The sequence below is a fragment of the Dioscorea cayenensis genome, unplaced genomic scaffold (assembly GCF_009730915.1).
Source record: "Dioscorea cayenensis subsp. rotundata cultivar TDr96_F1 unplaced genomic scaffold, TDr96_F1_v2_PseudoChromosome.rev07_lg8_w22 25.fasta BLBR01000392.1, whole genome shotgun sequence".
In the NCBI taxonomy this organism is placed as follows: domain Eukaryota; kingdom Viridiplantae; phylum Streptophyta; class Magnoliopsida; order Dioscoreales; family Dioscoreaceae; genus Dioscorea; species Dioscorea cayenensis.
Window position 1 is genome coordinate 44,992 of NW_024086783.1, and position 13,123 is coordinate 58,114.

Here is a 13,123-nt window from a genome sequence, read left to right on the forward strand (position 1 = left end):
TTCTTTTTTTTATTTAAAAATAGTCCTTTATTTATTTATTTTTTTAATTTTGGTTTGAGTTTAGTGTGTTGACAATATATTTTTTTTTATCTTTTTTTGGAATATTTAAACATTTTAAAAAAGAGAGCACTAAGTCATAAAGGTGATGATGTGTAATTTTTAAATAATTTTAAGTGTGTGTTTTTTAGCATTTGGTTTTTATGGAATAACAATTTCAAGTACATATTATATATTAAAATATATATATTATCAATGTTTAATATATATATAGGGTTCATCATTTGCATATTGTATGCAGATGGTTGTTCAATAGATATGTTTGTTTATGATCATTTGATAATGATTTAACAACTATTATTTATATAGATATTGTACCAATTTACTGTTTAAAATCATTATATTAATGTGTAACACTGTTAAGACATAATATAAGAATAGTGATGAATTGCAATATAAACACTTCAATGGATAAGATATTCATAAAAAAATCACTATTAAAAATATAAATCTAAATTTAATGAATTTCTTTACTCAAAAATTTTTAATGAATTTTATATTTAATATAAATAAAAATTTTAAATTAATATAAAGCTACACAATAAATTGCCTTATCATTTAGGTTGACTATATTTTGGTCAATTAGTTTGATCAATAAAGTTAAGAACAATAAGCATGTCAAAATTAAGAAAGCAACTCAAGTCTTAATTATCTTTGAATAAATACATAAGACAATGAAGATATATATAAATCAATTCTTGTGATTTAACAAATTTTTTTTTTTTAAAAAAAAACATAATGTTTATTCCATTCCAATTAAATATTCAAGATATTTATAATTTTATTTTAATAAATGACCAATTTAAAAACAAGTTGCTCCATCACAAGTGAGTTATACTCTGTAACGTTATTAGCTATTATTTCACTTTAAATGGGATTTTTAAATAAAAATAAAAACATCCAAAATGAAATCTTGTGTTAATTAAAGTTAATGAAATAAAAGAGCAAAAAGGACTTGTCAAAAATTAGTAAAAATTCTAGGGGTTTTCTGTAAAAGACAAAAAGCGGCGGCTGCGTATATCATTTCGTTTGTTTGGACCTCTATTTCTATGTGCTCATTTTCATTTTTTAATAATATATATAGATACACACATGTATATGTATAAATGTTGTCAGGACAAGCCATCACAAAAACATATGTTTTTTAGGGAGAATTGGTTATAAACCCCTCAAAAGTTCTATGATTACATATTTACCCTCAGAAAAAACATAATTGTATATATACCTCTGAAAAATATAGGTAATTACGGATATGACCCTATTGTTATATTCCGGTAATCAAATTTGATTAACTATGGTTATAACTTGGATTAAGATATACAAAAGGTCTAAAATAACCCTTATACAACTTAAAAAATATTTTTCAAGGGTATATATGCAATGGTATAATGGTAGTTTTATATATTTGTTGTTTGTTAATGGATGGTTTTTCAACTAATTTGAACTCCAAAGTTATATACGCAATTATGTATATTATTCAAGAGTATGTATGTAATTAACTTTTATTCAGGGGCAAATATGTAATTTCAAAATTTTGTAGGGCTACACCTGCAAAACCCCTATTTTTTATTATAAAAGTCGAATCCTAAATTGTTTATTTTAAAATTAATAATTTATAAAAAATAAAACAATTACTTTGTTTATATTGTGTTAGTTGGACTCATGGTTGCATTTGATAATATTTTAAAATTATATATACATATATGGCCAAAATTAAAACCATGGATTAAAGTTAACAAAAAAGTGATTACTTTTGACATTTCAATAAACAACAATAGAAAGTGATACTTTGCACTTGTTAATTAACAAGTCATATCAAAAGATTAAGAGAGAGAGGGAGACAAAGAAATTTTATTTAAATATATGCAACAAAAAGCCAAAGCCAAAGCTAAAGCTAATATGTGGCTTCAAGTCTAATATACAAGGGCTTCCAAGAAAGGAGATAAGAATTGATAACTTAATTAGACCATGTGTTAGTTGTGCTTTTGAAGTCAAGGTGAGAGTTTGAAACAAAATAAACTCATACTTTCACTGTAGATGGAAAACAAGTCTAATTTAATCACTTTAGAGAGTTTTGGGGGCTATGATGTCATCCATGCCCTCATGAGGAATTAAAAAGCTTTGTTGATATTACTATAAATAACTAATGTTGTGTCTGAAAAATTAAGGAGAATAATTAACTTTATCATCATACAATATATGTAAAACTACGTACATACTGTGTGAAGAGATTAAGGAAGATAAAGATATATTTTTTATGAACTCAATATTATGATATCATCGAGTGTTTGTAAAACAGTTATTAAGATTTAATATTTTGCTATAGTGAAGTTTTGTATTAATTTTATGAATGTGGTTGACGTTGAGTGACCGCGTAAATTTTTTATCTTTATTTCACTTTCACTTTCTTTTTTTTCATTTTATCATTTCACTTGTATTTTTTTAGAGGTTTTACTGTAACACATGAATTATGTATAAATTAAATTATAAAAAAATTTACATGATTAAGCATACACACACACACACACACACATATATATATATATATCCTGTTTTGTTTTGGCATATTTTATGGTCACTTAAATATATGTATTATTTAGAATATAGACTCAAAGTTTTTATATATACTAGTAAAAAAATGATTAATAACTATGAATGGTAATTTTTTTCCCTATGTAAATTGGCTTTTTGAGTGAATTTGATTATTTGTACAAGAAATTATAACAACTTAATTTTCTTTATTTGCTTCTTTCACATTTTCTGCATTTGATTGCTAATTATATACTTAGAAGTTAGAAGTGATTAATTAATTACCAACTAAGCTAAAAAAAAAATTCTCTCTTTCTCTTTCTCTCTCATTATAAATATCAATGTAAATAAATAATATAAGGTACATCATGATAACAATAAACACATGCAAGTAATTAATTAGTACTATCAACTAACAAAAGGTACCTACCAAACATTAGCAACAACCATGGCAAAACAACACCAAGACAGAGACAATAAAACTAAAATAATAAATTCAAAGAGCAAGAACAAAACATGATGAATCATTAAACAAAAGGACAATACAACAAGAACAAAACATGTTACCAAGAAGTTCATATATATGATTTATCAAACAAAAGCACAATACTACAAGAACAAAACATGTAGCAAGAAGTTGATATATATAACACACACATTCCATCATCAAGTGGCGTCCAATTGTCATTGGATAATTCATAACAGTAATGAATAATACCAAACAGTGTTCTACAGAATTACACCAAAAAAAAAAAACTATATAAACAAGAGTGTTAGGTAACAATAATGAATAATACCAAACAGTATTCTAAAAAATTACACAAAAAGAAACTATATAAACAAGAGAGTGTTACGTAATTTACATAACATCTATATAAATAATAACCGTTGAATCATCATCCAACATCCAACGATTATAAAAACATATTTTTGGTTTTAAGTCATTTGCGTATATAGACAAATTACTTATATATAATATACATATTGTGCATTCAAATAAGTATAAAAAATAAACCATGTGAGCAAAAACTTCAATTAATATATATATATATATACACACAGAGAAAGACCATGCATGCATGCTAATTAGTGATGATTAAGATGGTTGTCTAGAAGCTAAGTTAGTCAACATGGTTGACCAAGGAGTTTGCTAAAGCCATCTTAATTATCCTCTCTATTATTTTTTTTTTGGGAAGAGGAGCGGGGCGAACCCACTAGAGACCCAGGGGACGTCGCATGCCTCGGTGAAACAAGTGGGGGACGAGTGCTGCTCACGTGGGCACCGAACCACTGCGACACAACCACTATTTACAACTCTCGAACGCCTCACCGTAGAATCGAACTCTTACTCACTCGGTGAGACTCATCGATGACCTGCACTCAAATGAGTCCACATGTCGTTGGCAATTATCCTCTCTATTATTGACAGCAAGAGGGGAAGAGGCAAACAAACACATATATATTCATAGTTTCAATCATAAAGTCAACCGCGTGTTATGCAGTATAGTGTTAGGAGTCTTTCTTATAAAGTTTAGCTTTTATATACTAAAGAGTACAAGAGCATTATTACAAGCATAAATAAAAACATGTTGAAATATGCCAGCAAGAAATTTAGAGAAACCTTGCATGTATATATGCATGTTGTGCTATCAAACGTAGAACAAAAATTAAATAAACCGTGCATGCTACCAATAATTAAGTTCATGAATTTATATATATATATATTAATTGATGAGCAAGATGGTGTTCTAGAAGCTAAGTTAATCAACATGGTTGACTGAGGAGTTTCAGAATTAAGAACCTTCTCATTTATGAAATTTCAGTCACGGAGTCAATGAAAGATACATTCCGCGTTATGTAGTTTAGTGTTCATTGATTATTGTAGTTCTCATAAATTTTAATATATATATATATATATATAAAATATATATAAAGGAGGTCACATTATCCGTAGCGGTCTAAAGACATGCTATATAAAATTGTTGTTAAATTTGTGCACAATGTCAAACATTACTTAACGTAGTATTTAATATTTTTTTTAACACTATCGAAGTTAGCACAATTATTGTTAAGTGTGCACATCACCCTTACAAATAGCAATCGATAATATAATTTAATGGCTGCCATCCATTAAATGTCATAAGATTTACAATATGTCATTGAATATTTTATTACAATATTTCATAATTAAGTTTATATTAGATAATGAATATTAATTAATTTTTTTAATTAAATAAATATTTGATCTTAAATTTTATTTTATTTTAAATTTAAAATTGTTCAAAATTGTAAATGTAAGGGTATTTTGAAAAATTTATTAGAACATTACCAAGTTGATTACAATGCATGTAATATGAGTTCTCAACCAAACATAGTTTTCATAAATTATCACAATATTCTTAGACATCTAACATTTCCGATTTTATTACCACGATAAATTTGTTACATGATAATATATCATTACCGTAAACCAAACGACATTAGTTTGAGATAAACATCAAAATATATGTCGGATCACGGGAGATATTTTGTTTGGAAAAAAGCAACTGAGAAGCCCATGTCTTTTTCTTTGAAGAGAATGCAAATATCAAATGTCCTACTTGACATACAAACAAACGTTGAAACTTCAAAAGAAAAATAAATAAATACATAATATTTCCATTTGAACATTAATTCTAAGTCTTTGTCTCCATCTCCAAGCGGCCATGAAAAGCATCATTTTTACATGAAATTTGTTAGTATATATATAACTTTGGGAATCTCACACGGATTTAGAGAATATATATATATATACACATATATTTGACTTAAATTAAATTTGATCATGAAAAAAATCGAGGGATTAATTTACACATTTCTTTATTAAAATGAATACAAGTCATTTTAAAACAATACTCTATTCTTCAGAATATAAACATGACTCTTTTCATTTTTACATACAATTAACTTAAAATACTGAAAATTATTTTAATATTTTTTAAATAATTTGTATTTTGAAATAGAGGAAGTAATATGATTATTATTAAAGTTTTAAAGAAAAAATATATATTTTTGAAAATAATATGAATTTATGTATATTTAATTTAGGAATATATATTTGACTTAAATTAGATTTTTAGTATGAAATGAGTGAAACTTGTATAAATTATACTTACAACAAAGATATAATGGATATATATATATATATATACTGTTTGGGAGAATAGAAGTTTGAATTAAATTAAATTTGAGCATGAAGTAAGTCAAAATTGTACAGATTCCACAAATTTGGCTATAAGAAAATTGAAACAAAAAACGTTAAACACAATCAAAATATGAAAAACCAATTCAACAATTATTATTATTATTATTATTATTTTGAAGCAGCCCCAAAGCTAGCTAAATTATCATCCCTTAAACCTTTTATATATATATATATATATATTATTGAGAAAATGATCTATCAGTCCCTGTTTCTATCTCTCCCAATCAATCCCTTTATACGTTTTTATACCTTTTTCAATTTGGGGTTTTTTTCCGACTCAATCATTGTCATCTTTAAAAATTTTTAAATACCCAAAATACTCTTATATTTACAAGTAATGTAGTGTTGAAAACATCTAAACCCACATCTTAGTAATACAGTGTTTGATATATTCAACCCTACATCTATCAGTGCTATAGTATAGGGAAAAGCTAACCCAACCCACTTGAGAATTTATTGCACCAAGGGTGCTAGCGCGGAGGCTCCGTTGCTAAGTTAAAAGGTAATTATATTATTTGACATTAATTTTTATTATTTTAATATATATATATATATATATATATATTTTTTTATAAAGAGAAGTGGTAATACTATTTTTTTTAAAGACATTTTATTTAAACGTTTGATTTTTATCCAACAGTTATTTATTTATATAAGTATTGTATATATATTTTTTTATTCTCGTTTATTGTATGACACTGTAAAATATGTTTTGCACTATTTATGATGATCATAGCCGCTGTAAACATCTCTAGATTACTTGTCCTCAACTATAAAAAAAGACATTAAAGAGTGCATAATAAATAATGTTTATGAGATAAAGCAAAAACACATTAACAGAACAGTGACTCCATAGACTTGTTACGGTTGTGGCGTTATGTAAATAATAATGAGAAAAAAAAAATGGGAGAAGATATATATATATACCATTTTCATAGTGGTTAGATGTTAGACATGGACAGTAATTGGTTATGTTTAATTTTCATGGCATTTAATTCTATTGAAGATATAAATAAAATTTTCAAGATAAAGATATTTTTATTCATTAAAATTATTTATTTCCATTGATATACACATTTTTTAAAATAATTTTTTTTTAAAATAATATTGATAGAACTTTTAAATAAAACAAATAATTTGAAAAATTAAAATAAATGTAAACACGATCTTCCTAATCTTCTGATTCAAATAATTAGAAAAAGAAATTAGTATGATAGAATTACGATTGATCTTTTTCTTTTTTTAATGTATCTGTTAACTGTCAGAATTTCTGAAGATAGTTGAACATTAAAGTGTCATCAAGTTGATACTTTGAGCAATGATTTTGTTGATAAACATTGCATGTAAACTCAATCCAATTATGAGTGATAAGCCAATGTCACATGATCTTATCTTTCTAATCTGCTAATTCAAATCATTTAATCATGACATATATACACACCGCAGAAAAGAAATTTGTATCATAGAGTTAAATTGATCTTTTATAAATATATATATATATATATATTTGACGTCTAGTCGTCTACGTCAACTGCAGATGTTTGCAGTTGAACACAGTACCAATTACGGTGCTACATTTTTCATAACATTATTTATAAGCATAATAAAATTATTGAATGAATAGAGCATAAACGTTGGATTGAAATCCAACGGTTGAGAGCAACTTTCGTAGATTTTAAATCCACGATCATATTCAGGTGATCCATCCTCATATATCTTATGATTGTTGGGGAATTTCTAAGGACAGTTAAAAAAGAATCATCAACTTGATACTTTCAACAATGGTTTTGTTGATAAACATTGTATGTAAAATTGGTCAAATTATGAGAAATAAACCAATGTTGCAACTTCCAAATGCACCGAGAATTATATTTTTCAAGCCTCAGCACATACAACTGGTTCGCAATTCGAATTTGCAAGCAGAGGTGTGACAAGTGCTTGAATTTGAAGAATGGGCATGATTGATCATGAAAATACGATATAGGAAACAAATAACAAAAGTTCTACTTCCCGACGTCGAAAAACTACATTCAGATTTCTCTGTTCAATTTACCTTTCATCTCAATCCATTTCTCACAACAAAACAAGTGATCAACATTGTTAATATCTCCAAAGCATATGTGCATTACATTGTAGGCAATCAATTGTTTAACTAGATGATAACAATCTCTAGATTTTAAAATCAGATAACTCTAGTTCCATAGAAACATGGAAATTTTATATGTTTGAAAATAATCAGCACAAGTTCAGAAATATGACTACTAGTACTGATCATTGAAGCAAAATAATGTGCTGAAACATATGCATCATGTATAGATTTCAAGTTGTGATTGTAAATAATAATAACAATAATTTTCTGTTTCTTCATCAAGTATTAAACAATAGAAACAATCAGTTGAAGTATTTGGAGAAAAGAATTAAGAAATCCTCACCACCATCTTGTTCTTCTTTCCAGCTGATAATAATAGTAACTTGCCATCAATTACATCATCAGACTCGATAATCTTATCCTCATTATCAACTCTTTGATTGTTCAAATAAAGCCCGCCTTGTTTCAACAACCGTCTCGCCGCAGACTTGCTGCTCAACAAACCGGTCGAGACCGAAAGATCAACCAAAGTAGAATTCAACACTTGATTACATGCCAAAGAACAAGATGGCACATCCTCTGCAATCCCTTCAATTGTTGCAGCATCCAACTTAGTCTCAGCCCCGGGCCTCAATGCTTCGGTTGCCTTCAATGCCTCGACAAGCCCTTCATCGCCGTGAACAAACCGTGTTACCTCCTCTGCAAGCCTTCTCTGAACTAAATTTGGAACATAACCAGGTTTCTTCATCTCATCTTCCAACTCCTTGATCTCATCCATGCTCAAAAAGGTCAAGATCTTCATAAACCTCACAACATCAACATCCGGGACCGAAAAGAAGTACTGATAGAACTTGTAAGGCGACAGCATTGCCGGAGACAACCAAATGGCACCACCTTCCGACTTCCCGAACTTAGTCCCATCACTCTTCAACAGAAGAGGAAATGTGAGTCCATAAGCTCCTTCAACCTGCAATACCTTCCGAATAAGCTCGGTTCCGGCAGTTATATTCCCCCATTGATCACTTCCACCAATCTGAACATTCACATCCATGTTCTTGAACAGATACAAGAAATCATAGCCCTGCAACAACTGATAAGTGAATTCAGTGTAGCTCATCCCTTCTTCAGACATCAACCTCTTCTTGACACTCTCTTTGGCAATCATTGTACCAACCCTGGCGAATCTCCCAACTTCTCGGAGGAAATCCAACAAGCTTATGTCTTTCCACCAATCATAATTGTTCAAGATAACAAAGGTGGGATTTTTATCACTAGAAACTCCATTTTCCCCCAGTCCATCCACCAAGTTGGGGTCTTTTCCTCTGCCCAGGATTTTGGAAATCAAAGCGCTGATCCCAGAGCAGTTCTTCTCTAGGGTTTGGAGGTCGAGTTCGGGCCGCTCAAGGCTCTTCCCCGAGGGGTCGCCGACGCGGCCGGTAGCGCCGCCGATCAAAGCTACGACGCGGTGGCCGCAGCGCTGGAACCAGGAGAGGACGATGATGGCCAATAGGTTCCCAAGGTGCAAGCTTTCAGCTGTTGGATCGAAGCCACAATATACTTTGAGATTCGAGGTAGAAGCCACTGACCTGAGATTCTCACTGGTGATGGCGTCCAAGAGGCCGCGTTCCTCAAGGACTTCGATGACGTTCGCTGTAGAAACGGGAAGTGACGAGATGGTGGCCGGAGAAGAGAAGGAGGAGGAGGAGAAGCAGCAGCAGCAGCGACGAGAGAAGAAGGTGAGGCGTTTGTGAGGATGGATGAAGGATCTAGAAAGGTATACAAGCTTGGGGCTGGAGAGCAAGAAGGTTCTAGAAGCCGCCACCGCCGCTGCCGCCGCCATTGGAGCACCGCCAAAAGCTCGAGCTTGGTGCTGCTATGGAGGCTCTCTTGGCCTCCGGCTTTCTCAGATAGGATGAATGAATTGACGGTTTTGCCCCTGATCTCCGGATCCCTTATCGGATCTCCATCCAATACTTTATCGGATCCTTTGTTCGACCCGATCCGATAAGAACAAAACCCTTTCTTCCTTTCCTCTCTCTCTCTCTGGTGTTTGAGCGCTCTGTGAAGAGCTTCGGTTTGGAAGGTGAGTTCTTCTTCTTTTAATTAATGATTTGTTTCTCGAGCACTATCGATTCATTATTCCAGTTTAAATTCTTGGATTAGGTTTTTTTTCATGATTAGTATATGATTTTCCTTGATAGTAATGACCCATGATCCCAGAACAAGTCCCGCATGCTTGATCAAAATCAAGTTTTGATGCAAAATATAGCTCCAAAATGTGATTTTGTTTTGAAATATACTCTTGTGGGCTGTAGAATTGACAGATTATTTTGGTTTTGAGGAGAAGATTAGCATTGCATTTTCTACCTCTAAATTTGTTCTCAAAATTCCCCCATTTTTGTTTCTCTTTGTATGTTGAAAATTATTCAAAACTATCTGAGCAAGTTTGAATTCAAAGGGCAAAGTTGTGTATTGAGTTGTGTGAGGATGAACTCGTAGTGATATTGCACATGACAACGAAATTCTCGTCTGTCCCCCTCTTGTAACTTATGTTTGAAGAATGTACCAAATAAAGGAGGGTTTCAAACTATAGTTTTGGAAATATTTATTCAGCATTAACTGTTTAATGCTTTGTTCTTAATAGCCACTAATCTCAATAAGTTTAGATTGGAATAGGCGTCGTATTGCCTTTGTTCTGCTTACCTTTTCCCTTCAATTTACTTTATTTATATGCACATACAATGAAGGTTGTATGAGAATGATATTTTAAATTTGAATATATGTGTTAAGAATTGTGTGGGAATGAACTCCTAATGATATATATCTGATAAGGATTAAAATTTGTTTGTTTTGTTCTTTGCATTTTGAGACTGGACTTTTATTTTACTGCTATGAATTACTGTGAGGTTTATGATCTAGAGATCAAAACCAAAAGCCCTTTCTTCTTGAAGGTTGAACTTTCTGGCACTAGTAATATTGTGATTTTTGAGGTTTTTGTCACTTACGATTCTTAACCGTTATCCTTGTTCATTGCCCATATCATTGGCATTGTAGATTTGATAAAAGATACCAAAATTTTGGATCATTTCTTTTGATTTGGCATGTAAATCAAACATAGTTGGTGTATGCTGACTTGGATAACTCTTTTATTTATGGATGAAGGTTAGTTTAGCTTGTGCTCAGAGCTTTAGCGATGGTAGCTACTTGTCTTCGCAATGTTGCTGCTCTGACGGGTCGAGTTCAGAGAAACATTGGAATACCTGCTATTGGTGAAATATCTGGATTTTTTATGGGAGAAAGGAATCAATCAATTTTCACTTGCCTGTTCCAGGCCAATCAGAAACGCTTGATGACCAGAAGCAGAAGAGTGCAAGACAGGAGTAAGCTGAAAAGGATCCATGATCTTGAGATAGCAACAGAACGGTGGAAAGTAGTATCGAAACTGCTGGCCATGATGGAAATTCTCAAAAAAGAACCCGAGCAAATAGTACCACTAAGAAGATTAGAACAGTATCGTCAGCAAATTAATTTGAAAAAGCCACATAAAGTTTCAGACTTCATACGCAAGTCCCCCAAGATTTTTGAATTATATCGGGACAAGAATGGGGTTGTCTGGTGTGGGCTTACAAAGCGTGCTGAACATCTTGTAGAGGAAGAGACTCGGCTTTTGGAAGAGCACACGGAAAAGGTGGTTGAGTATGTGACTAGATTCTTGATGATGTCCATAGATAAAAGGCTGCCTGTGGACAAGATTGCGCATTTTAGGCGGGACTTGGGTCTTCCTTATGATTTCAGGAACAAATGGATCCATATGTTTCCGGAGCATTTTAGGGTTATAAAAATAGACGATGTTGAATACTTGGAGCTAACATCTTGGAATCCTTCTTGGGCAGTAACAGAGTTGGAGAAGAAATCGGTTGCCGGGGCAAGTTCCGAGTTTCACTCTCCAGGAATACTCACCCTTCCATTTCCAATGAAGTTCCCTCCGAACTTCAAGAAGATTTTTAGAGATGGTGGAAGAATAGAACACTTTCAAAAGAGGCCTTATCTATCTCCTTATGCTGACGCACGAGATCTCAGCCCCGGGTCGCAAGAATTTGATAAGAGAGCGATTGCGGTTATGCATGAGATATTGAGCTTTACACTTGAAAAGCGGCTTGTTACTGATTTTCTCACACACTTCCGCTGGGAATTTGTGATGCCGCAGAAACTGATGAGGCTTTTTTTGAAGCATTATGGCATATTTTATGTTTCTGAAAGAGGAAAAAGATTAAGCGTCTTCCTTTCCGAAGCATATGAAGGTTGTGAGTTGATTGAGAAAAGTCCTTTGGTGCTCTGGAAGGAAAAAATTTTAAGATTAACAGGTTACCGTGGGAGACGAAAAAAGATTGGGAAGTTTAATGAGTTCTCTTACGATGATGAAGAAGAAGAAGAACAAGAAGATGAAGAAGAAGAAGACATTCTGTTCGGCGATAATGATGATTCTGAAAGTACCTTGGAGTTTGAGGATGGCGAGAGTACTGATGCCCTCGAAGATGATTGTCTTGCAGATGATTCTGAGATGGACATTGACAAGGTTGTGATGCATATGAGGGTCTCGACTCCACTTGAGGTGTGAGATTTTGTGCCGCAGAACTTTTTTTTTATACTTTGTGATACCACATAATAAAAATTCATAGAATATCACTGAAATTATTGTCGATATCATTATAAATCTGCATGATATCAACTATAATCTGTCATTGCATTTTGCTGCATTCATCATTATTCAATGAAGCAATATAAATGATGTTCTGATCATCTGAATCTAATCAGGTTCTAATAGTTTTTCGATGAATGATGTATTAGTTCATAATTGTGCTACAATGTTGTGCCTAAAATCAACGATCGAATCTTCGAGTTATTTTTGCTACTTATTCTCACATTCTGTTCTTCGGAAGTTTCGTATATAGTTTGTTAGCAAATTGTACTCATTTCTTCAGCTTGTTCGACATATCTAGACGAAAAGAAAAAGATATGAATTTATCACCATCTTGCTCAATGCAAGGGTCCGTTCATATACATGAGCACTGTTGAACAATGAACTTGTATACATGAGTAATTCTAAGCATGTTAGAGCTAGGTAGATGTGCTATTCTAGCAGACTGAACATGTTCAATGAATTTGAACAAATTGGAAATTAACCAATTTAACCAAACTGACCA

The 13,123-nt window shown here is 31.6% G+C and overlaps 2 protein-coding genes across 2 annotated transcripts; one reads left to right on the top strand and one right to left on the bottom strand.

Annotated features, from left to right (window-relative positions):
- Nucleotides 1-8,096: 8,096 nt before the first annotated feature.
- Nucleotides 8,097-9,835, bottom strand: LOC120254238 (tyrosine--tRNA ligase, chloroplastic/mitochondrial-like). The gene has a single exon (XM_039262377.1). The coding sequence runs from the start codon at nucleotides 9,757-9,759 to the stop codon at nucleotides 8,248-8,250; it is 1,512 nt and encodes a 503-aa protein (XP_039118311.1). The 5' UTR covers nucleotides 9,760-9,835; the 3' UTR covers nucleotides 8,097-8,247.
- A 71-nt stretch (nucleotides 9,836-9,906) lies between these two features.
- LOC120254239 (protein WHAT'S THIS FACTOR 1 homolog, chloroplastic) lies at nucleotides 9,907-12,733 on the top strand. The gene is made up of 2 exons (XM_039262378.1): nucleotides 9,907-10,002; nucleotides 11,082-12,733. The coding sequence occupies exon 2, from the start codon at nucleotides 11,113-11,115 to the stop codon at nucleotides 12,535-12,537; it is 1,425 nt and encodes a 474-aa protein (XP_039118312.1). The 5' UTR covers nucleotides 9,907-10,002; nucleotides 11,082-11,112; the 3' UTR covers nucleotides 12,538-12,733.
- The last annotated feature ends 390 nt before the right edge of the window (nucleotides 12,734-13,123 follow it).